Raw genomic sequence first — 23314 nt, forward strand, 5'->3', positions numbered from 1 at the left:
CCACGGCATGTGGGATCTTCCCGGACCGGGGCACGAACCCATGTCCCCTGCATCGGCAGGCGGACTCTCAACCACTGCGCCACCAGGGAAGCCCCGCTTCATTTCTTTTTAATTTTAATTTTAATTTTATTGAAGTATAGTTGACTTACAATGTTGTGTTAATTTCTGCTGTACAGAAAAGTGGTTCAGTTATACATAATATATATATTCTTTTTCCTATTCTTTTCCATTATGGTTTATCCTGGGATATTGAATATTGTTATTGAATATAGTTCCCAGTGCTATACAGTAGGACCTTGTTTATCCATTCTATATATAATAGTTTGCATCTGCTAATCCCAAACTCCCAATCCTTTCCTCCCCCAGGCAAATGCTTTAAATTAAATGCTTCTGGGTGGTCATGGAGTCAGGGGATGGACTCACTGACCATTAAGGTCATTTCAAATCTGGTAGCCTGGGAAGGCAGACCAGGCACCAGTGCCAGCCAGCTCTGGACCATGGAGCCAGTCCCAGGTGCCAAGGGCTGATGTTCGGCCCCAGGGCACCATGAGGGTGCCTAGGGCGTCCAAGGCCCCTGGCTGAGGGCCTGGGGGCCATCTCTATGCCCTGCACAGTCCACTCTCCACCCTCCAGAAAGTATGGCCTTTCCGGCATGGTGGAGTGGGCAGCTGCCAAGAGCATCCCTCACACAGTGTCTTGGTGCCAGGCCCTGTGCTAATATCCATAACTGTGGAAGGCACTGGCTCTACTGGGAAGATTTACCGTGACCTGGTGTCAGCATTTGATGTCCTGCAGCAAGGCAACATCACCATCTTGTCCCAGCGCTGCCTCCTGCGTCCCTCGGAGCCCAACACCACTGGTTACAGAGTCATCGGTATCCACACCCCTGAGGGCACTGGGGGAATAGACACCACTCAGGGAAGGAGGCGCAGACCGCTGAGGGTGAGCGTGGCTGACACCTCGCGCCCTCCGGCAGTGGCTTACTGTGTCTGCTGTGCCCCCAGGTGTCATGTATGGCCTGTGCTTCTTCGTCACTTTGTTTGGCAGCTATGTCAGTCGCCTGCGGCGGGTCATCTGTGCCTCCTACTACCCATCCCGGGAGCAGGTGAGGAGTCCGCGGCCAGTTCCTGCCCCCCTCCCCAGGCTGCTAAGCTCATGGCTGTCTGTCTTGGTTTGGGGGAGTTAAGAGGCCTTCAGCAGCCCAGCTCTCTCTCCTCTGGTTGAACCCCAAAGCAAATGATCTGGACTGCAGATGGCAGAAATGGTGCCTCTTGGGGCAGAGCTTTCTGAGACAAAGCTTGCCTCCAAAGTTTTGTTAAAACCCTGGGGGGACAGGAGCCATGTTAACCTGTTGAGGTGTGAATGGAAACTCACCATTTGTTTACTCATTTATGACTCGCTCACTGAGCATCTACTGTATGCCAGTTACCGTGCTGGCCTCCAGGATGCCAAGGTGAACCAGACACAGTCTTGAGGCAGGCAGGACAGGCTTTTAACCAGATGTTACAATGAGAAAAGTGTTTTTTTTAAGGAATGAATAAATTGCTCTGGAAACCCAGAGGAGGGAATGGGTGAATCCACCTAGGGAAGTCCCAAAGTCTTCCCCCAGGGAGGGGCATTGAGCCAAGCCTAGAGGGATTCATAGGAGTTGGACAGAAGGCAAAGGTAGGGAGTGAGATGGGAGCAGAGGGCATTCCAAGTAGAAGAAACAGGATCAAGGGGACCCCATCCTTGACCTCCCCTCCAGCAGGAGAGGATCTCCTACCTCTACAATGCACTTCTGAGCCGCCGAACCAAGCTTTTGGCTGCCCTGCACCGATCAGTGAGGAGACGGGCAGCTGACCAGGGCCACATGAGTGTCCTCCAGGTGCTGGCCAGGCGGTGAGCCCACTGTCCTTTCTTATATGAAGTGGGGTGAGAGGGGGTAGAAAAAGAGCCAGAGGTCCGAATGGATCACTGTCCTTCCTAGGTGTCCAGAGGTTTGTTTGAAGAGGGTGCTCATTCCATGGCATTCATGCATGAATGGATTGGGGATGAGAATTCTTAGGGGTGGGGAGTGAAAAGAGGAGGAGGACAGGAAGCAGAGATGTTGTTGCTATAGTCAGAGGGATGGAGGTTAGCCTGCAGGAAGCGCTACCGTTGGTTTGGAGGGTGGTGCTAGAGAAGACAAAGGTTAGTTACGCTGGCTGGGCTGGCCTGCTTTTTCTAAAAAATTAATTAATTTTAAAATTGAAATATAGTTTATTTACAATGTTGTGTTAATTTCTTCTGTATAGCAAAGTGATTCAGCCACACACACACATAAACTCTTTTTTTATATATATTCTTTTCCTTTATGGTTTATCACAGGATATTGAATATAGTTCCCTGTGCTAAACAGTAGGACCTTGTTGTTTATCCATTCTATATATAATAGTTTGCATCTGCTAACCCCAAACTCCCACTCCATTCCCTCCCTCACCCCCCTCCCCTTTGGCAACCACATGTCTGTGAATCTGTTTCTGTTTCATAAAAGTTCATTTGTGTCATATTTTAGATATCATGTATAACCATATCTCATAGTATTTCTCTTTCTGACTTACTTCACTTAGTATGATAATATCTAGGTCCATCCATGTTGCTGCAAATGGCATTATTTCATTCTTTTTTTTATGGCTGAGTAGTATTCCGTTGTAGATATGTACCACATCTTCCTTATCCATTCATCTGTCCTTGGACATTTAGGTTGTTTCCATGTCTTGGCTATTGTGACTAGTGCTGCTATGAACATAGAGGTGTTTGTATCTTTTTAATTAATTTATTTATTTTTGGCTCCGTTGGGTCTTCATTGCTGCACACGGGCTTTCTCTAGTTGCAGTGAGTGGGGGCTACTCTTTGCTGCAGGGTGCGAGCTTCTCATTGCGGTGGCTTCTCTTGTTGTGGAGCAGGGGCTCTAGGCGCACAGGCTTCAGTAGTTGTGGCACGCAGGCTCAGTAGTTGTGGCTCGCGGGCTCTAGAGCACAGTCTCAGTAGTTGTGACACACCAGCTTAGTTGCTCCATGGCATGTGGGATCTTCCCAGACCAGGGCTCGAACACGTGTCCCCTGCATTGGCGGGCAGATTCTTAACCACTGCACCACCAGGCAAGTCCCAGGGGTGTATGTACCTTTCTGAATTACATTTTTGTCTGGATATATTGGGCTGGCCTGCTTAGTGTCTGGGACCCCTCTCCTCAGGTGCTCCTGCCTGGCTCCGTTTATCAGCCACTCTAGGCAGCACCAGACCTACTGCCTGGGCTGTGGGCAGCCCCAGGATGAGGGGGACACGGAGAATTTGGTGTCCTGCAGTACCCCAGGCTGCCGAGGTGAGACTCCTGGGAGTATGCCTCTCCCTTCTGGGACTCACCACATTTGCATATGACAATCAGCTGTTGTCCTTCTTTTATGGACTTCTCCTGTACCTCACCTTTTGTACCCCTCCCTTCATTACTATGCATGTCCTCATTTACTCAGAACCCTCAGGTAGCTCATTTTCTCCGTGAGCCTTAATCCTCCGGTGCAAATAGAATTTATATGCAAGTGGCATTGCAGAAACTCCCTAGTGTGCACCACTTGATGAGGATGGTCCTCCCAAGGGTGGGGTCGGGGAGGCAAGGGCTGAAAGCTGGGGAGCACAGTGGTTGGGGGGGTACAAGTTTACCTCCTTTCCTCCCGGCCTCCTCCAGGTCTCTTCTGTCTCACCTGCTTCCGCCTCCTGGACAACACCTGCTCCGTGTGTGCGTCTCCCCTCTCCTACCAGGGGGAGCTGGACCTGGAGCTGTGAGTCTCCAGTGACATGGGGTGGCCGGAGTCTGTGGGGGCAGTGGTAGCAGCCACCCCTCCCCCAGGACCTCTGTGGGCCACTGAGATGGGAGGCTTCTCCAGGGACTCCAGTGATGAGGACGGCCCCCGCCTATGGCTGGCGGCAGCTCGCAGAAAGGGTCCTGAGCAGGAGGCGTTACTGCAGCAATGGCTCCAAGAAATGCTGGGCAGGCCCCTCTTATCGGATTCCAGCTCCGAATTCAGGTGAGCAGAAAGCTGAAGGAGTTGGAGCCTGGGAGGCCTAAGATGTTGTGTCACATTTACCAAGGGCTTCTTGGGTGCCTGGTCCTCTGCTAGAGCTGGAGATGGAGATAAAGGGAGGGGAGGGAAGGGAGGCTTGCCCTGGAGGAGCCCACCAAATGGTGGGGGAGAGTGGCATCAAATAGATCAGTGACAAATGTGGAGAGCGCCCCAATCAAGGAGTGAAGCAGGCTCTGGGCAGCACAGAGGACAGAACAACCAATTTGGGATGGGGGGATATTAATGAAGGCTTCATAGAAGAAGTGAAAAAAGAGGTGGGTTTGGGGGCACCCCGGGGGTTTGTTAAGCTGAGGAGTGGAGGAGAGCATTCCAGGGGGAGGCTTTTGTGTGTGAGTTTGGAGAACGTGAGACACTTAGGAGGTGCGCGGGTGCTCTGGGGCGGGCGGAGCTAAGGGAGACGTGTGTATGTGTGGCCAGGTGGAGACCGCAGAGCATGCTGGGAGATGAGGCAGGGAGAGGTGGGAGAGGGCCTCACTTTGCCATCTGAAGATCCTCAGTCAGAAAGTGATATAATCATATTTGCCTTTTAGGACAGTAAGCTAAGGAGGCAGAATGGAGGCTGGGCAGGAACAGGGAGACCAGAGAGAAGGCTGTCTTATCTCAGGAAAAGTTGGTGATGGCCTCAGGATTGAGGTGCTGAGAATGACAGGGAGTTTATGCTTGGGACTGGGCAGTGTTAAGGCAAGAGGAGAAACAGGTTCTTCAGAAAGAGGAATGGCCCAGTTCGAGACCTTTGAGGTATCTGTAGGGAATCCAGCGGGAGATGCCCAGGGGACAGTTAGAAAAGGGCAGGGCTCTGGGCCAGAGGTGTCTTTTGCGGGGGGTGTTGACTTAGAGACTGTAAGAGAGAGGATGAGCTAGATCACCCTGGCAGAGGGCAGGGCAGGAGAGGAGGGGACAGGGACAGAACCCTGAGGGGCTCAATCACAAGCCAAGGAGGGGAGAGGCTCAGGAACAGAGAGCCAAGCATATCAAACGCTGTGAGATGATCAAGTAGGATGAAGCCTGAAGATTGGCCATTGAATTTGGCAGTGGAGAGATCCTTGGAGTGGCTTGTGGGAACATTTCTCATGGTGTGGGGAAGGCCAACACCAGTCTTAACGGGTTGAGGGCGGGTGACTGGTAGAGAAGACTCAGAAACAGAAATGGGGTACGCGGCTCTGTGTCACTGTTGCAAGAAGTTTGAGAATTCTTTCTCTTTTTAATGTAACTGCTGTAGTTAAAAAAAGGAAGCTTGATGGTAAAGAGGAGAGAGTCAGCTTCATAGAACAAAAGAGTAGCTTGAAGGGAACCTAAAGGATTTTTCTTTATCCAAGTATAGGGAGATTTGAGCATTTCAGAGGTGAAAAAGAGAGCGCTGAAGAGAGAGGGATGCCAGAGAGATGGGATCTAAGGCCAGGTGAACAGGGTGGCCTCACATAGGAGCGGGCTCGCCTGAGGCAGGAGGGGAGAGGGTATGTTCCTCTGAGCAGAGCCGAGCCTGCTCCTGTCTGGTGGCCTTGCTTTTCTCAGGGAGGGTGGGGGGCGGGGGTAGGAGGCAAGCACACCTGCTAAGACAGCAAAGAAGGGGTCTGGGAGTGGAATAAAAGTTTCAAGGAGTGGGTGGTGGAGGCTGAAATATCTGCCTTGGGGACTGTGCAAAGGAGCCAGCGGGGGAGGTTAAGAGATTTCCAGGTAGCATTACAGGCTCAGATGAAGTTGAAAACCATAACGTGTAATGACTGACTCCAGCGTGCTTGGTTATGCGGTTTTTTTCAAGTAAATGTGGTAGCCATGAACAGGATTCCAGGGTTGAAGGTTTTTTCTGGGCAGGTCAGAAGAAGGATAAGATGGGGAGAGAATTGGGGTGTCTTTAGTCAAGAGTGTCTGAGATGACTGACTTTGGGGAAGAGAAGGCACTCAGACCCCAGGGGGCAGTCCTAGGTCTATGTCTCGACATGGGTGTTAGAGCAGAGGCCAGGAGGGACACAGAGGATGGGCCACGCCTGGGAAGAATTCGGGGATAAATGAAGAGAGTGGCCAAGGTTGAGGGTGAGGTCCGAGTGGGAGCAGAGGTGAAGGTCATTACGGCCAAGGAGGCTGAGGACTGAAAGGCCAGAGTGTTGGAAAGAGTCCGCCCACTAGTGAGGAGGCGGCTGGGTCTCACCAACAGCCCAAGTCTGGTACCAGCACCCTGGATGGGTATGGCAGGATGTCTGCGAGGCCTGGGGAGATGGCCGCAGCCCGGGGGGGTGTAGCTGCCATGGCAGCCAAGGGCTTTGCAATACGCCACAGGCCTGCCGAGTTTGAGAAAGGCAAGCAACCTCCACTCGGGAGGACTGCAAAGAAAACTTTCCAGTGGTCACAGTCCAGGGCAAATGGGGCACTGGAAGTAGTAATGAGTTGAGGGGTTGAAGGGGAAGCAAAGTTTTATTTTTAGAGATTCCAGAGGGCTCAGTGAAGTTAAAAGCTGGGGCACCAGAGGGGATAGCTTGAGTCTTGAGCAGCTATTATCCCCAAGGTCACTGCTGGTTCTGCTCTTACTACCCACATGACCTTGGGCAAATCGCTGCCCACTCATCTCTCAGCCTAAAATCAGAAGCTATCTACAGCCATGAGCTGGTTTGCTCTGGGGGGCCTGTGAGAGCAGCAGTGGCTGGTAAATAACAGGAGCCAAATCTGAACAGATGGGGCAGGGGCAGGAGGCAGGAATGCACCTGTGAAAACAGAATGTTGGTGACTGGGCCACCCCGCTTCCTCTCCTCGCTAGTGACCTGGATGAGGAAAAGGGGCCTTGGAAGAGGAGGCACAGGTAGCAGCGCCCACGTGAGGCCCTGTCTGTCAGCATACCCATGCCCCCTCAGCCCTCCTGACCACCTCAGAAATCCTCTGCCCCCAAAGCAGCCCCTTCCCTGCTTCAGAACCCCCAGTCCCTCTGTCTCTCATTTGCCTCTCCTCCTGATCCCTCCCACCTATCTCCAAAATAAAGAAACCAAAGGTGGACACAAGTGTGAATCTTAAATTATTATTTCTTCCTGTCACTTACACCCGAGGTGGGGGGCAGGGCAAGGGGAGGGGAACAGGAGAGGGGGGACTGCCTCCCCCCCACCCCGTAAGGCACTGAGTGGAGAAGCCGCAAGGGGGGAGGGGGGAGGCCACATTGTCCTCACTCCCTGGGGCTAGGCCCCAGGTCTCCTCAGCCCTGGGCTGTTCCATCACCTGAAATGCTAAGATGAGGCCCAGGGCAACCCGACCTCCCCTTACCCCAATATATTACATCATCACTTTTTAAATAGATACAAGGACTGGTCCCGCTACCCCCTCCCTGTGACCCCCCCACTATTGGGGGTACCTGGGCAGCTGTGCAAATGGGCAAGGGGGTGCATGGGGGGGGGAGGGAGAGCACCGGGCCCCTGAACCTGCCCCTTTTAAGGAGGGGGAGGAGCCGCCAGGCCAGGGAGGGGAAATAGTGCAAGGCAGAGCCCAGGCAGAATGGGGTCCAGCACCCAGCGAGGAAGGTGGGGAGGAGATACCCCCACCCCCAGCAGAATTGGGTAGTTAAAAATCTGAAACTAGATTTCAACAAGACCAACAGAAAAGGCTATGTACAGACCGGGGGTGGATTCAATCCTAAGGGTAGAGTGAGGGGATTACTCTCCCCGACCCAACAGGAAGCCCGGCTGGCAAGGGTCTGGGGAAAGGATCCCTTTCCCACAGGTCCGCAGCCCACTTTCCTTGCGGCCAAGCAAGAAGCTATTTGCCCCGGCCTTGGCAAGGGGGCGCCGCTCACCAGCTGGGGTGGTGGAGGTTGAGAGAAGACGGCTCGCTGGAAGTGGCCGCCAGGGGCGCTCGCCCGCGCAGGGCACGGCCGCCAGATGGCGCCGACTCGCCCGTTCTCCGCAAGGCTGCCCCCAACCCCTCACCATGTCCCACACCCTGCACCGCGCCAGCCCGGGGGCGGCGTGAGTCAGGGGCGGCAGCGGTGTCGGCGGCTCCGGCTTGCACCTGGGCGGGGAGGAGGAGAAGAGGGTAGGCCACCGCCCGGCCCGCCCTGCCCTCTGGCCCCGGGGAGGGAGCGGCGGGAACAAGACATTCCCTGCCCAGCGACTCGGGAGGGGAGGGGAGGAGAACCAGCAGCAGCTCCCGTAGTTGGGCGGGGCCCCTCCCGCTGCCCCCAGGGGCGGGCGAACCAATCAGGCCACCCCGCCCCCTTCTCCAGGACCCCATGACTCAGCGCTGGGAGCAGGGCGGAGGGGGACTAGGATGGCTCCTTCCTTACAGGCCCAGTCCCCCAGTCTTTCAAGCTTCTACCTTGCTTTCCCCCACTTACCCTTCCTTTGCGGCCCCCCTTTGCATAATTCACTGCCAGGAAAAGGGAACAGAAACCAGGAAGGAGGGGTCTCGAAAGGGAGGGGCAGTCCTTCACCCCCTTACACAGCCAAAACCCCAAGGGGCATGGGGGCAGGGCAAGGCTTTGGTCCCAAGCCCCCCACCCCCTAGAAACCCGCATAGCCGAAGAGGGACCCCACAAATCAGAAATACATTATTGCTTCTACTCCCCAGGAGCAGCTGGGGACAGGGACCCCACCTTTACAATGGAGCTGTAAATATATACATAATATCGTATGTATCACTCCTTGGGAGAGCACCCCAATCTGGGGAGCCTCTGCCCCAAAACCTTCTCAGCTTGGAACTGGAATGAGAGCTCTGAGGGAAGGGCCCAATTTCCGATGCCAGGGAGGCTCAGTGCCCGGACCCCAGCGCCGTCCCTGCTGCACACTCCCGCTGCTCAGCATGGGCGTCCCGGCCCCGTGCTGCTCCAGCTCGGCCACTCGTCCCTCTTTAAGAGGACTCCATGGCACCTTCAGCCTGAGGTGTGGTGGGTGCCCCCTCCTCCTCATCGTCATCAGGGGGCCCCGGGGTGGAGACTGGGGGCCCAGTAGGGGCTGGCTCCTCCCAGAATCGAGCCAGAGAGAGTCGGAAGTTGTCCAAGTGGCCATTGGAGAGGTCGAGGCCAGCAGGGGTCGGGGTGGCGGCAGAGGGCGGGGGGTAGTGAGGGGGCGCATCGTCCTTGCGGCGCCGCCGGGTGCGCACCTCCAGGCAGTTCTGGCCTTTGAGGTGGCGCTGCAGGTGGTCCTCCTTGGCGAAAGCCTTGTGGCACAGGTGGCACTCATAGGGCCGGTCCCCTGTGTGCAGGTGCATGTGGTTCTTGAGGTCATAGCTGTGCAGGAAGCGGGCTGGGCAGTGCGAGCATGAGTAGGGGCGCTCTCCTGTGTGCTTCCTCATGTGGATCTTCAGCTTGTCATTCCTGGCACAGACAGGGGGGAGGGGCAAGGAAACCGTTCAGGATGCGATCCCTGGGTCATCCTGGCCGGGTTCCCAGGCCTTGTCCCACTCCCGTCCCCCACCATTTGTTTCCCTATTACTGCCCCAGGAGACCCTTGCTGACTTGCCCGCAGCTTAACTGGGCCCGGCCACCACCCACTCTGCCTCCAGCACAGCCAAATCTTTCATGCCCCAGACCTACCTCCCTTGACTTTCTTTCTCCTGGTCTCCCTATCCTGATCTCTCTCCTCACCCTGGATCACCACCCCAGTCCCTCCAGGATCACCTGCCTCTACACCTTGGGTCTCATAATCCCCTCCTCCCTCCCCCTCGACATCGCCCCTGCGGCTCCCCTTCCCCACTGGTGCTCACCGGGTGAAACGGACGCCGCAGACTTCACAGGCGAAGGGCTTCTCACCCGTATGGGTCCTCATGTGGCGTGGCAGTTTGCCAGCCCCGTGGATAATCTTGTGGCAGACTGGGCACTCCTGGGGCATCTGGGAGCGGCGTTTGCGCACTAGCTTGTCCTGGCCATCTAGGCCTGGTGCCAGGGTGTCCTGGTGTAGAGAACTCAGGTAGGCCATCAGGTCAGGATCGATGGCATCCTCATCTGAGCCCAGCTCCTCTGGGGACAGCGGGGGCCCGCCACCCTGCGCCAGCCCATAGGCCGGGGGATATGCCAGCTCCTCCTCTTCTTCCTCACCCTCATAGGCCTCATAGCTCAGGGGCCCCTCATGGGGTGAGGCAGTCCCTGTGGGAGGGCTGTAGCTGTCCCCCAGCCTACTGCCCCCGCTGCTGCCCACTCCGCCTGCCGCCTCCTCCTCCTCCTCGTAGGTCAAAGGATGGGTGGGCACTGTGGGCACTTCAGGCACTAGGTGGTTTGCCCGGGCCCCCTTGGTCTGCAGGAAAGCTTTTCGGGGCTTGCGGCTGCGGCGGGCAACAGGCCGAGGGGGCGGCGGCGGCGGTGGGAGGGGCACCTGTGGAGGGCTGTCTTCACCGTTGGGAACTCCCGAGGCTGAAGCCGTGGCTGTGGCGAAGGCCTCCAGGTACTGGCGAGCTCGCTCACAGTCGTCCTCATCAGGGCTGGGAGCTTCTAGTCCGCTGCCCTGCAGAATCTCCATGCAGGCAGCGATGACACACGGGATCTCCAGCAGCCGCGCAGCCTGGAGCACTGCCGGCATGTTGGCGCTGCTGGTGGTCAGTGTGGCTGTATAGGCAAACTCGAGCAGGGCACCCAGCGCCTCCGGCCCCACAAAGTCCAGCTCACACACGCCGGCCCCTGCTCCCCCAGCAGCCGCCCCACCGCCCCCAGCGCTCAGGACCGCCCCGCCACCGCCCTCAGTGAAGAGCTTCTTGAAGTAGTGGCTGCAGGCAGCCAGCACAGCCCGGTGGGTGCGGTATTCAAGGCCCTGTGTCCGGATGGTGAGGTCACACAGGTGGCCCAGCTGGCGCTGCTCATTGAGGCAGCTCAGGAGCTCACTGCTGTGGTCTGGGAATGGAATCCCGATCAGGTCGTCCTCGGGGCTCCCCATCTTCTCCTGCAGAGTCAGGTAGAGAGGGAGGTTAAGAGCGCTCAGCCCTGCAAGGTGGTCCAGGGAAGGAATACATACCAACGTTGGCCAGGTGACTACAGACTACTTAGACGGTCTTCTAAGTACTTTACACCCACTTCATCTTCCACAACCTTCTAAAGTAACAGTTATCATTCATTTCACAGACAGGAACCTGAGGTGCAGACAGGTGAAGCGACTTTCTATGTTAAGTGCAGAAGAGGTTCAAAGCCAGGCGACGGGCCCAGAGTCCGTGTTCCTAACCACTGTGCACTGTTCTGCCTCTGTGAGAGCAGGAGCCCTGCCTTTCTGGCCTTTCCTAGAGACCCGTCTGCTTCACCTGCCCCATTCCCCATCCCTCTGGAAGAAGCACTGGACTGGGAGAAAGGATGCCTGGGTTCTGGTTCAGGCTTCATGAAGAATTGGCTGAAGGACTCTGGGTGGCTCTGGCAGCTAGCCTCAGTCATCTGAAAAGTGGGGTAACAGTCTTTGTGATGGAACCTCCTCTCAGCCCAGAGAGAGGCCAATGAGAGAGTTCAGATTCACACTGCACCAAGGACTGTTCAAGGCAAGGTCAGGTGCTTTAACTTATGTTATCTCCCTAAAGCATTTGGTGTACAGTAAAACACTATGCAAACCTGAGAGGTGGCTTCCCAGCACCCTCCTCCTCCTCCTTCCCCACCCACTAAAAGTTCATCTCCCTTTCTAGATCCCCCCTTCTAGAGGCCAAAAGGGAAACACAGCTCCCAGCATCCCTCCCCCCACATCCTCCCCTCCCCCATGGGGCCAAGGAGCAGCCACCCTTTGCTGGGGTGTCGCTGGCTGGCGCGGGTGCTTCCTGCCCCGCACCGATAAGCATCGTCCCCGCCCCCTCTCCCACTGCCAATAGGCCAAGTTCCAGTCCCACCCCTCCCCCACTGGGCTACCACCACCACCTCTCCCTCCCCATTCCCATCCAGTCAGGAGAGTCCCCCCTCTCCAGAGGACCATCTTTCACCCTCTATGCTTTCCCCTCCAAGGCAGAGCCACAGAAGGTGTAGAGCTGCCAGCAATCCCGAGGCTGGTGGAGGGGAGGGAAAGGGTAGTAGAGGGAGTCTGGCCTGGAAGTGGGGAGATCTGCTTTAAGTCCTGGCTCTGCTACTATTGTTGGTTTTTTTTTACATACCATTAGAATTTATTTATTAATTTATTTACTATTATTATTTTTTAACATCTTTATAAGTATTTTGCTACTATCTTGCTGAATGACCTTGGGCAAGTCATTTCTCTCTGTGCTTCAGTTTCCTCACTGTACAAGGAGCGGGTGGGAATGGACGCCCCAAGGGCTCAGCCCTTCAGCCCTGACATTTGGTGGGTCTGGAGCAACTGGAGACAGAGTTGGGGCCTGGAAAGAGCTGGGCTCTGGAGTCATCCAGGCTTGAGTTTGAATCCTCAGTCTGTGGCTGATTAGCTCTGTGACCTTAAACAAGTGATTTAATCTCTGGACCTCTTTCCTCATCTCTAATATGGGATCATTCCACCTGACTCCTAGGGCTGTGGTGAAGGTTAAATGAGACCGTGGGTGGCACGATGCCTAACACACACAGTAGGGGCTCAATAAATGTTCTGGCCTTGGCAAGGAGAAACAAGGCCTCACCTGGAGGCAGATTCCACTATACAGATGGTCTCTGCTGGGAAACAAGTCTGTCTCCCTCCCTCAAATCACCCCAGGGAGTCAGGTTACTACTAGCTACATGACCTTGGACCAGTCACTTCCTTTCCTGAGGAGGCCTGTTTCCTCATCTGTAAAATTAAAGACTGACCTAGATGATCCTTAGGGCAAGTCCCACTTACATTTTGTCAGTGTCTTCTCTGCCACTCCCAACAGCTGCTCAGTCTTGGCCATTGATGGGGAAGATTTTGGGAGGGGGGGGTTGGAGGAGTCAAGGGCTACAGGTTTCCTCTTGAGGACACAAGAACTGCATTGTTTCTGCCTGCCTCCCTGTCCCAGCACCAGAACGCCTGCGCGGAAGCCATGAGTGAGCAGCACCCATGTGGCTCATAAGCCACAGCCAGACACCCTTAGATAGCCCACCCCTTCCCACCTTAAGTCCCCAAATCACTTCTCTCCCTGGGGGCCAAGCAGTCTGGGAGCACTCCCAGTTTCCTTTGGTTCTCCTACCTGTACTTTACAAATAGTACAAGAGGCAAATGGCCCCAGGACTTAGAAACAAACAAAACCGGGTGGGCAGCAGCAGTGGCCATTCAAGCAGCAGTGGGCTCCCTCCTGGGCCCAAGCAAATCCTGTCCCTCCTGAGGGGGATGGGTGGGGCTGTCCTCGATGTCCATTGGCCCGGAGCTGGGCACCCGCAGGCACGTGGCTAACCCCATCCCTCTCCCTCCTTCCCTCCACACCCCACCCATTCCCGCTGCTAAGCCCGCCTCCCTTCTCCCATCCCAGGGCCGTCTCCGAGGCAACTTGGTGTGGCGGGGGCGCTGATTGGCTGACCCCGCTGTCAGGTCACAGGCTCTGGCTGGTTCACGATGCAACTCACTCAGGGCTCGGGCAGGGGTGGGTGTTTAACCCCTTGGGCCTAACCCCGTGGCCACGAGGTACCAATGAAGGAGGGGAGAGGCAAAGGACACACGTGGGAAGGGGAGGTGTTCACATGGTTCTCTAGCTTCTGGGAAACTCCCCTAGCCCTTACCCAGGGCTCTGGAACCCATGCTAACTTAGGTGCCACCTGGAACTAGGCTGGTGCCAACCAGGCCAAGGGGATACTCCTAGCCCCATCATCTGGGAGGGGTTGCTGGGGTGGAGGCCTCCCCCTTCTTTCTGCCAGGGTGGGGCACTGGTGCCAGGATGCCCACCCCACCTTGGGCACCCTTCCCACCTCTGTATCCCAGAGGGCCCAGCCCCCCGACACCCAAGAGTGTCCCCACCCAGCCTGGCATGCCCCCTCTTGCTAAGACCTTGTGGGCATGGGCGTGTGTGTTGGCTGGGGGGGCAGCTGTGCCAGGGAGCCAGGCAAGGTCTGTTTGGTCTGTTTGCCTGGTAGGGGGAAGAACTGGGGGCCCCACCCCATCTCTCCCACTTTCCTGCCACCCACCCCAGGCTCCCCTCACTGTCAGGCCTGCTAGACCGGCCAAGCCGGTGGGCAGCTCTCTTGAAACTGGGCCCTGAGTCAAGCTTGCCCCATCTTTGGTGGGGGGAAGACTTTGGGGTTAGAAAGGTGGGAGGGGGCAAAGGTGGGAGCCCCTATCACCTACCCCTCAGTGCCCAAGGGCACCTGCCAAGGTGTGTCCACCACCAAGAAACCGAAAGGTAGAGGGCACTGGCCCTGGCATGGGAAGGAAAAGGAGGCTGGAACTCTTTCCAGGTGCTGACCTCCGGCAGTGTCCAGTGCAGGGCTGGGGGCAGCAGGGCCAACACTGCCGGCTCGAGCCAGCTGAAGAGCTGGGATATGAGGCCCTGAACGGGGCAGCTGAATAAAGCTGGCCCCCCTTCCCCACACCCTGGGGATTAGGGGAGTAAGGCTTAGTGTGGGGGGCAGCAGGCGGGAACAGGATTAGCGGCGGAGAAAATAGATATGGGCCTGAGACACAGGCACACAGAGCCACCCCTCCCTAGGCTTGGAGGCCCCCACCTCTGGGCTCTGCCAGAGAGCCTGAGAGGGACCTGGCCAGTCCTCTCCAGGTGTACCAACCTGGGGTGAGGGAGGATGAGGACCAGGCTGTGACACCTCCTGCCAGGGTGATGGAGAGGCCTGACACTCTTCCCACCTTGGCCGGCCACCCTTCCCCCTTACTTCTTTCTCCTTTCTGCCCCCCCACCCCCCACCCCAACTCCAGCCTCAGGTTCTCTTCCTGTTTTTTTGGAGCTAAGTTTGCACGAAGCCAGGGCTTTGGCCTGTGGCTGGACCAGGGGGGTGGGGAAATAGGACAGCCAGTCCAAAGTCCTCAGGGACCCAGGAATCCTAGTTCCCCAGCTTCTCTCACCCCTTCTTAGGGCCTCTGAGGCCCAGGGGCTGAAGCCATCTGGCCTGCCCAGTTGGGAAGTCAGGGTGAGGGGTTGAGGTGAATCCCCTTGAGGATTGGAATGGCTTCGAAGGAGAGGCCCTTGGCCCAGGGATGCCCTAGGCATTTATGGAGCCCTTCCCTCCCCACCCCAGCCCCTCCAAGCTAGTACATGCCTTCCCCATCCCCCATAGGCTGCTTCCCCCTCCTAACCTCACCACCCCCGGCACTCACACTTCCTGGGGGCCGAGGCGGGGAAGAGAGACCGCAAGCCACGAAGGGGGAAGGAGGCAAGGGGAGTTGGCTGCTTCCCGGTGCCGTGGGGGTTAAGCCTCTCCTCCCTCAAAATCCCCAATTCCTGGTGCTTCAGCTCCTGACAGGAGGGAGACCTCAGTGTCCCCCCACATGTTCTTTCCATGACAACTGCCCTAGTCCACAGCCTCTCAGGCCGTATCAGGGGAAATCTGAGGGAGATAAAAGATGGCGGAGGAAGGAATGGGGGCAACTCCGTCTTCCCCAGCCTTCCCCTCTTGTCCTTTGGGAACAAGGCCCTCTCCACTCTTGGCCCCTTTCCTTGGCCTCTTCCTGTCCCCTTACCACCTTCTCGGACCCTTGTCTCCCCTCTCCGCGACTCATCCTTTGCTTTCCTTCCTTCAGCCCTTGCGAGGCTCCCGCTTCCTCTACCACGTCTATGTCCCTAGGCCTCTGAGGAATCATCCCTACCTCTCCTTTCTTTTCCCTTTTGGTTCTCTCGCTCAAGCCTCCTCACTTCCTCCCTTTCGCCTTGCTCCGAGCATCCCTTCTCTTCTCCCCAGGCAGGCGCAGTGTGGAGAGGGGCAGAGGAATTAAATCAAGATGCCAGGCCCGCCCTTCAAGGCCTGGTCTTGCCATGAGATGGTCACATTTAAGGTACCCACGGCCCCATTTTGGATGAAGCACAGGGCCAAAATTTGGGGGACAGTTAGGGAAGATGGGTGGGGGGGTGGTACATTGAGAGCGGATGTGGGGTGGGGTGAGGGGGACAGCCGAGGCCTCTCTGCCTGTCAGAATTTCCAGCCCTGGAGCTGCTGGACTTTCCCCAGAGGCTGCCCACCCTAGGCCAGGCAACTGTGCACTTGGACAGACCCTGGTCATCAGGGTTCCCAGCGGGGGTCTGCCGGAGCAGTGCCAGATACCCTTAGGGCCTGAGGAGACCACACAGGGTGCCAGGGTCTGCCCTGTGCCCACCCCCTCCCCCCAGTCTAGCGTCTCCGGCTGGGTAACCGAGCCGGCTGGTAACCCCACACCCGCCAAGCCGCCAGCAGAAACCTGAGCCCCCCAGCCCCAGAGGACACCCCGGCCCGATCCCCGGAGCCCGGCTCCCTGCCAGCCTGTCCAACCTCCTGTCCTGGCCCAGCAACCCCTCGGCTCCCGTAGGCCCCTTCTTCTGTTCTCCTGTCCTCCTGGGTCCCCCAGACACAGAAGCTTCCCCACGCTCCAGCTCCTCAGCCCCTCAGTTCCTAAACCGCCCCCTGTGAAGTTCAGACACCCTCTTCCTAGCCTGTTTTTCAGTCCCTCTCTGACCCTTGGCCAATTCTAGGCCTCCAAGCCTCCCCTGGGGCCTGATCTCCCAAGCCAGAGTGTGGCCTACTCACCTGAACGCTGAGGGGCCTTGCCGGCAACTCCTCTTGGCCCCTGGGGGGAGTAGGTTGGGAGGGGTGGGGGAGGGCCGGGCTGGGGGGGAGGTAGGGTGGCTGTTCCCCGCTCCAGCTCCCTCCTTCAAAGGGGCCGCCCACGACTTGGCCCAGCCCCTCCCCCCTACAGCCTTAACCCTCTGGGTGCTGTCCCCCCTCCCCCGAGATGGAGGGAGGGGTTACCAGAGGGCTGGCAGCGTGGGAGAGGGCCTAGAGTCTCTGCCTGTGGTGCCCGAAGCCCCAGCTGTACCCACCCTGGCCCGTCCTTTCTCAGTCCTAAAAGGGGAAAAAGGTAAGCAGTAGGCAAGGTAGGAGCTGGGACAGTCCAGGAGGACAGAGGTGAGGAGGAGCAATGGGAGAGGCTGCTGGAGGTGGGACCCGGAGAAGGAAGAAGGGAGGGGAGGGGACAGGAGGCAGCAGTGGCCAGAAGAGGGAGGAGGGGAACCCTGGACAGTCAGTGCCAGGGGTGACAGGTGCCTAGGTCCCAGCCCCTCAGGGCATATGGTATAACAGGGGAACACAGGGAGGCCCTCCAGACCCCAGTGGGTCCCTCAGCACCCCTGGGATCTGGCCGAATTCTCCCCACTCTGTACTGGGCTGGGGCCCTCAGGGGCTGGGCAAGGCAGCACCCCGCCCTCCCCATGCCTCACCCCAAACCCACTCACATACCACAGTTCCTTGCCCGGGCACCAGCCCCTGCCAACCAGGCCAGGGGGCAGCACTTGTGCCAGCCCCCAATGGCCAGGAGGATCAGGGGGACAGAGCTGGCCTGAGGGGGGTGGACAGATTGGGGGAGCTGTGGGCACCGAAAGAGGAAGGAGCCGGGAGGGGGCATCTGCTGGGAAGCAGCTAGCCCCACCCCTTGCGTAAGCTGCTGCCACCCTGGCCGGTTGGGTGGGACCCGCCTGGGCCTGAGGGGTAACTCAGGAGGGCTCTGAGCCCAGAGATGGGTGGGCCACAAAGTTCCACTTAAACAGCTTCTGGGGTCTCTTATTCCTGGAACGAGGCGTGCCCTAGGTCCCCCAGACACTAGGCCAACCCAAGTCCTACTGGCCTGGGAGGGGGCACCACAGAAATGCCCCCTAAAATATCCCCTCCCCTTTCCCCCCAACAGCTGCTGGCTCAATGCCGCTGGCCTGCTGCCCCTCACCAGCTCCCGGCCCGGTTGGCACCTACCCACCAGGATGCTGGCAGTCCTGCCCTCCTCTCCCTCCTACCCCCCTGGCTCCCAGCGCCCCATGCCAACTGTGGGCCTCGGGTGGGGGAGGGTCACCCCTGTGCCTTGGTGCCAGCTAGGCGGGCCCAGGCCCTTAGGTCCTACAGATAAGGCACAAGACCCTGTTCTCAAGCCATCTCCTCAAGAGGCAGCGCACGGGTTAGGGCCTACACAAAGAGAGCCCAGGGGGCTATGGAGAGCTTGATGAGCAGTTATTGAAGGCTCCACTCCCCAAGGTGGGGGCCAGTGTCTCTCCCTGCCACCAGGCGCCGGCCTCCTGGCATTCCCCCTGCCCAAGCATTTGCCTGGGCACCAAAGTCCCTGATATTCCTGAGTGCCCTAGTGCCTGCAGCCTGTGAGGGAGTGGGGTGGGGCTGCTCTCTGCCCTTTGATCCCCATAAAGGGAGGGAACCAGCCTAGAGGGCAGGGGGCAGGGAGGGAGTTCATGGGGCCCCTCCATTTCACCCCTGCCAGGGGCAGCAGGGCAGGGTGTGGGCATCGCTTGGGTGGGGCCCTCAGGTGAGAATGGGTAGCATGTCTCAGCTGGGGGGATGGATGTCAATCATGGGTACATGGTGTCATGTGGGAACAAGATGGTGAGGACAACGTGGGGGGATGCAGAGGGTCCCCACATTCCAAATCATCCCAGTCCACTTTTAGTCCCATCCAGAAAAATTTCCAGACTTAACCAAATTGAGAGATCAAGGAGGACTACAACTCCCAGTATGCACCACAATTGCTTTGCATGTACCTTGGGAGCTGTAGTTTCCTTGAGAAACCCAGTGCTCTCCTCTTCCCCAGAGCCTTGCTGATGGGGTGGGGAGGGCAGAGCAGAGGACTTGGTTATGAATCTCCAAGGGGACTGTATTTAGAAGAGGTACAAGGCAGGAGGTCCATGGTGGGGGGAGAGGACCCCTGCTCCCAGGCAAAGGGGGAGGAAAGGAGGAAGGAAGGAGGAGAGGATGTCTGTTGAAAGGGGCATATGGGTGGGGAGGAGTTGGGGGGAGTGGTGGAAACAGGAAGGAAACTGAAGCCAGAGACATGAGGTCGAAAGCAAGGGCCTGGTGGAGCCCCACTCCGAGGCTCAGCAAGGACTGGGAAGGCATTTCCCCCTGCTGGGCCTCGGCACCATTCTGGTGGCCTGGGGAGGCATAAGAGGAATTAGTGATGTCAAGTAACAGTAGACTGGTGTGTTTGTGGGGGTCACTGGCTCCGTTTACCTGCCACCAGCCCTCTTTTGTCTAGGGCACCCTCAACTCCTGGATCTGGCACAGGTATCTGCTGGCTGGAGAGCTCTGAAAGCTGACTAGGTTCTAGGATGCTAGCAGGAAGAGGAAGGGGTTAGGGGGAGGTTAGGGCCAGGCCTGATGGGTATGGTGGAGGGGGACATGTATGGGGTTAGGCCCAGGTGTGAGGTCAAGGAATTGTGCTGGCAAATGAGGATGCCATCCTCTAGGGCTGAGGCCATGGCAACTGGGAGGCATCAGTGAAGAGAGGGCTAAGATGCCAAGGAAGGCCACCAGCCTGCCACCCATCCCAGGCTGTGGGACAGAATGAAGAGGGCAGCCCTTTCCAGTGTCACTGTGGAATTTGCTAAAGGTAGCTTTTCCCCTTGTGCCAGGCAGCCTGTGAACATTAACGGTGGCAACTCAGGGGACCAGATGGCAGCTGGGTGCCTTTTCTTAGTGGGGGTGGAGGTCAGAAGTGGGCAGAGGCTCTGCTTCCAGGCCACTTTCCCTGGGCTCCCCAAGGTTCTGGGACAGATGCTTATAGGCCCCAGCCAAGACTCTTGCCAAGACCTGGGTCTGGCTGGGTGGTGGGTCATTCTTGCCTCTCCAAGGCCTTGGATGGTGGGCAACAGTAGCTCTTACCCCTTCCCCCCAGTCCCCCAGGCCCGCCTTGGCGCCTGGCCGCCTGCGTGTTGGCAGCACTGGTGGTGGGGGGGGGCGGCGAGGCAACTTCAAACTGTCCGGGCAAAACGTCAAGTTTACTCACGAGTTTACTCAGCAGAAGGAGGGGGAAGAGGCCAGGGCAGGCACACCCCATGCCAGGGTCCTATCCGTCTGCTTGTCCCCACCTTCCTCCCCCACCCTCCTCTTCAGTCCTAGGCCAAAACAGGCATAGGCCCCAAGGCCTGGTGGTAGGGCAGTCTTAACTCTCGGAAGGTCAGGGAACCAAGCAGGCTGGAGGCAGGAAGCCCTGAAGCAGGCCCAGAGGCTTCTATCAGAGGGCAGTGCCCTGCCTGGAGCCCATTCACTACCCGTCTTGGGACCTCGGCCTTAGGCCAGAACTGGGTCTCTTAGCCACCAAGAAGGGGGCAGTACCAGGCCAGGCCTCCTCCGTCTGACCAGTCCCCTGGGCAGTGACTTCTGACCCCAAATGCCCAGTACTAGGCTGTGCCTCAGGCAGCATGATGCCATCTGGGCAGCCATAGGATCAGGGGCTGGTTCTCTAGGCCTTGACTTGGAATGAGGGGCCAGCACCCTATCTGACCTACTTCCCTTTCCTCCCCACCTGCTTTCATTCTCTGCTTTTCTCCCCCAGCCTTCACTGTCCCCACCCCAGAGGCGCTCCGCCCCCCATGCCCGCTGGGCCCCCTCCCCCACCCTTCCCCAGGGTGCCAAGTGCAAGCACACAAAGGGCCCGATGGTGCATTGTTAGCCCAGCCCCCGCTGCCCGCCTCGCCCTCCCGGGGCAGGCACTAGGCCAAGGAGGAGCTGTGGGCCCTGGGTGCCAGGGGGCACCATGGGGAAGGGGGAAGAGGTCAGCACCTGTCTCCCAGTCCCTGGGGTCCATGTCAGCCAGAGCTGAGCAGTGATGAGAGTACCCCATTAGAGCAGGCCTCTCTCCTTGACACCTGAGCCTAGTGGGCACTGCCTTCTTTCTTCCCCAGAGCCCCCTTCGGGTGGTATTAACCCCTTCCTGACCCCTGTGCTAAGGTTGGGGGGTGTGGTACCCAAGGGAGGGGACAGTGTCTGGGGGTGCCAGCAGGCTGTGTGGTGCCCACAGCAACCATGTAACAGAGGCATGCTCGGGGAGCCGGGGCCCCGAGGGCCAGGGACAGGAGGCACTGACAGAGATTTCTTCTTGTTTCATCAGCTGCTCCAGGGGGAGCCCCCTGTCCTTCTCCCCAGTCACCACGAAGGAGGAACACTAAGTGTTACCCAAACTCAGTCACAAATATGTCCCTCTCCAGCCCAGCACAACACTCCGTATGCCCACTTTCCCCTCCCAACCTGCTGCCCACTCCATGCCAGCTCTCCCAGCAGTGCCAGGAGGGTACAGGGGTGACCAAACCAGTTGGTGTGTGGGGGGGGGCGGCGAGCAGGAGGCAACCCCATAATCATCCAGGCCTCACCCCCCCTACACACATGCACCCTCAGGAAACAGAGTTCCCATCCTGGTTTAACCCCTCACCGCCCAATCTGGCTCCCCCTGCCTCTTGATAAACTGTCTCCCTCCTCCAGGAGTAAGTTGGGGGAAGGCGGAATAGCTGCGCTGACTCATTCCCATTCTCAGCTGCAGCTAGGGGTCTCCAAGGCACTCGGGTGGGGGTCAATTCAAGAACGCCCTCCACCTGGCCCGGAAGCCAGGACAGCCTGCTGGTCTCCCCCTCTCCCCAGCACCCACTTCCGGTGTCCCAAACTAGGTCAGCAGCGCTCGTTTCCTGTGGGTCAGCTAGCACCCGCGCCTCTGCCCCTCCCCTGCTCCGGACCCAGGCTCCCCGCCCCCCGCCCCCCAGGGCGCCCCGAGGTCTCACCACGTCTCAGCCGCCCTTTGATACGTGGGGGTTGTGCGGGGCGGGGGGCAGGGGACCCGCCCTCTCTCCAAACACCAGCAGGGCCGGGGCGCCTGGGCAGGCACGTGTCCGGGCACAACCCGCTGCCCACGCCGCCCCCCCACTCCCGGCCCCCCCTCGCTCTGGCCGGGACACGTCGCTCTCTTACTTGGGGTGGGGTGGGAGGAGAGAGAGAAAGCTGGAAATTGAAAGCAGCGCCCCCCACCCCTTTGAATGGCAGCCCTCTGCCAGCGGCGCTCAGAGTAGGTTCTACAACAACACAGTAACGACCCCCACTCCGGGTAGGGGCAGGTGCGCCGGCGCCCGTGGGGGACTGGTAGTAGGTAGAATTCTTCCCAGTCGCCCACCCTCGCTCTTGGGCTCTGGGGGCCGGAGCTGGCTTTGAAAAGGTGGCGGCGGTTCTGGAGCCTGAACGAAGAGAGTGGGATTGAGGGGAGGAGGAGAGAGGGGTCGTTCTATGTCGCTCGGAGGTTGTCGCTGAGTCCCACTACCAGCGAGAGAGCGCGACTCTGGAAGCGCAAGAAACCGAATAGTCCAGCCGGTAACTTTCCCCCAAGCCGCGGCTCCTCCTGTGCTCCCCCCACCCCCCATGCAACTGGCCCGGGTCCAACCCACCGCGCCAGGGGGCGCGGAGTTGGGGGGGGGAGCGTTGTCCTAGTTAGAATCCGTCAGCGTTTCCATTCCCTCAACTCGGACGGGTCGGGGGTCTCCCCCTAAAGTCACGAAGGAGACTGGGGGAGCGCTCAGCGCCGCCTCACCCTCTCTCCATCCCGGAGCCGCCAGTCTGTCTGATCCCAGAAGTGCAGAGAAAGTTTCTGGGGACCCTCCGCCCTGGGTTGGGGGCGGCTGTAGTTCCTTCTCTACCTTTCCTCCCAGTTAAAATCAATTCCAAAGACCCGGAGTGTTGGGAAGGCACAGGGAAGGGGAGTGGTGGGAATCTGGTCTGCGTGCGTGTGTGTGTGTGGGGGGGTCCCACTTACAGGACGGACGAAGGACACTGCAGCAGTCTCGAATATGGGGGACCTCTAGCCAGGAGACAAAAGTGGGGTACACTCACCTCTCTGCCTTTGGGTCCGCTGGCTGGAGCTGCTGAGGCTCCGGGTGTGGGGAGAAGCGCGTCCCCCGCCAGGCCCGGGGGCTTGGGGCCCTGCTCCGGTCCTGGTCAGAAGGCCGCGGTCAGTGGCTCGCCGCTCTCTGCTGGGGGGCTCCTCCTCCGCAGCCCTCTGCCTCCTCCTGCCGCCCGCCCCCCCCTCGGCCGCCGAGAACCGTACATTCACCTGGCTCCCACCCGCCCCCCCCTCAGGGCCCGCCTCACCTGTCCTGCTGTCTCACCTGTCCTCCTGCTTGCTTTCCCCCCATCCCCCCAGGCCCCCCTCCCTCCGCCCAATAAGGACATAAACTTCAACCCCTTGGTCCAGCCAGTCTCTGCAGGGCGCAGATGGATCCCTCCCTCCTTTTTCGCTCTCTTATTCCAAGCTCTTACTTTGCTCTCCGAGCTTTTCCCACCCTCCTCTTTTCCCTCCTTCTTTCCTTCTCTCTCTCTTTCTCCCTTCACCTGCCGCGATCCCTTTCCTCCTCCTCCTCCTCCTCTCCCCCTCTCTCTCTCTCTCTCTCTCTCTCTCTAGCCCCTATCTCTCCCAGTCCACCTTATCTCGCGCTCCGCCCCCAACTCCCCC

At 58.4% G+C, this 23314-nt stretch overlaps 2 protein-coding genes across 7 annotated transcripts in view; one reads left to right on the top strand and one right to left on the bottom strand.

Annotated features, from left to right (window-relative positions):
* The window catches only part of DCST2 (DC-STAMP domain containing 2), an 11854-nt gene extending 4959 nt beyond the window's left edge, over positions 1-6895 (top strand). Inside the window, exons 9-15 of the mRNA XM_007108895.4 lie at positions 707-874; positions 1005-1105; positions 1751-1881; positions 3216-3343; positions 3704-3797; positions 3903-4043; positions 6850-6895. Coding sequence (XP_007108957.2) covers positions 707-874; positions 1005-1105; positions 1751-1881; positions 3216-3343; positions 3704-3797; positions 3903-4043; positions 6850-6895 — 809 coding nt within the window. The remainder of the gene's footprint in view (positions 1-706; positions 875-1004; positions 1106-1750; positions 1882-3215; positions 3344-3703; positions 3798-3902; positions 4044-6849) is intronic.
* A 105-nt stretch (positions 6896-7000) lies between these two features.
* On the bottom strand, positions 7001-23003 carry ZBTB7B (zinc finger and BTB domain containing 7B). Of its 6 annotated transcripts, XM_028484496.2 has the most exons (4): positions 22954-23003; positions 22696-22796; positions 9777-10942; positions 7007-9387 (listed from the first exon to the last, which is right to left on the bottom strand). In XM_028484496.2, the coding sequence occupies exons 3-4, from the start codon at positions 10934-10936 to the stop codon at positions 8922-8924; spliced, it is 1626 nt and encodes a 541-aa protein (XP_028340297.1). In that variant the 5' UTR covers positions 10937-10942; positions 22696-22796; positions 22954-23003; the 3' UTR covers positions 7007-8921. The 6 variants fall into 6 exon arrangements, with proteins under 6 accessions (XP_028340301.1, XP_028340299.1, XP_028340300.1 ...); XM_028484500.2 differs by lacking the exons at positions 22696-22796; positions 22954-23003 and adding an exon at positions 21600-21663 and having other exon boundaries at positions 7001-9387; XM_028484498.2 differs by lacking the exon at positions 22696-22796 and having other exon boundaries at positions 7002-9387; positions 22954-22997.
* Between the last annotated feature and the right edge of the window lie 311 nt (positions 23004-23314).

The sequence above is a fragment of the Physeter macrocephalus genome, unplaced genomic scaffold, assembly GCF_002837175.3.
Source record: "Physeter macrocephalus isolate SW-GA unplaced genomic scaffold, ASM283717v5 random_166, whole genome shotgun sequence".
Classification (NCBI taxonomy): Eukaryota; Metazoa; Chordata; class Mammalia; order Artiodactyla; family Physeteridae; genus Physeter; species Physeter macrocephalus.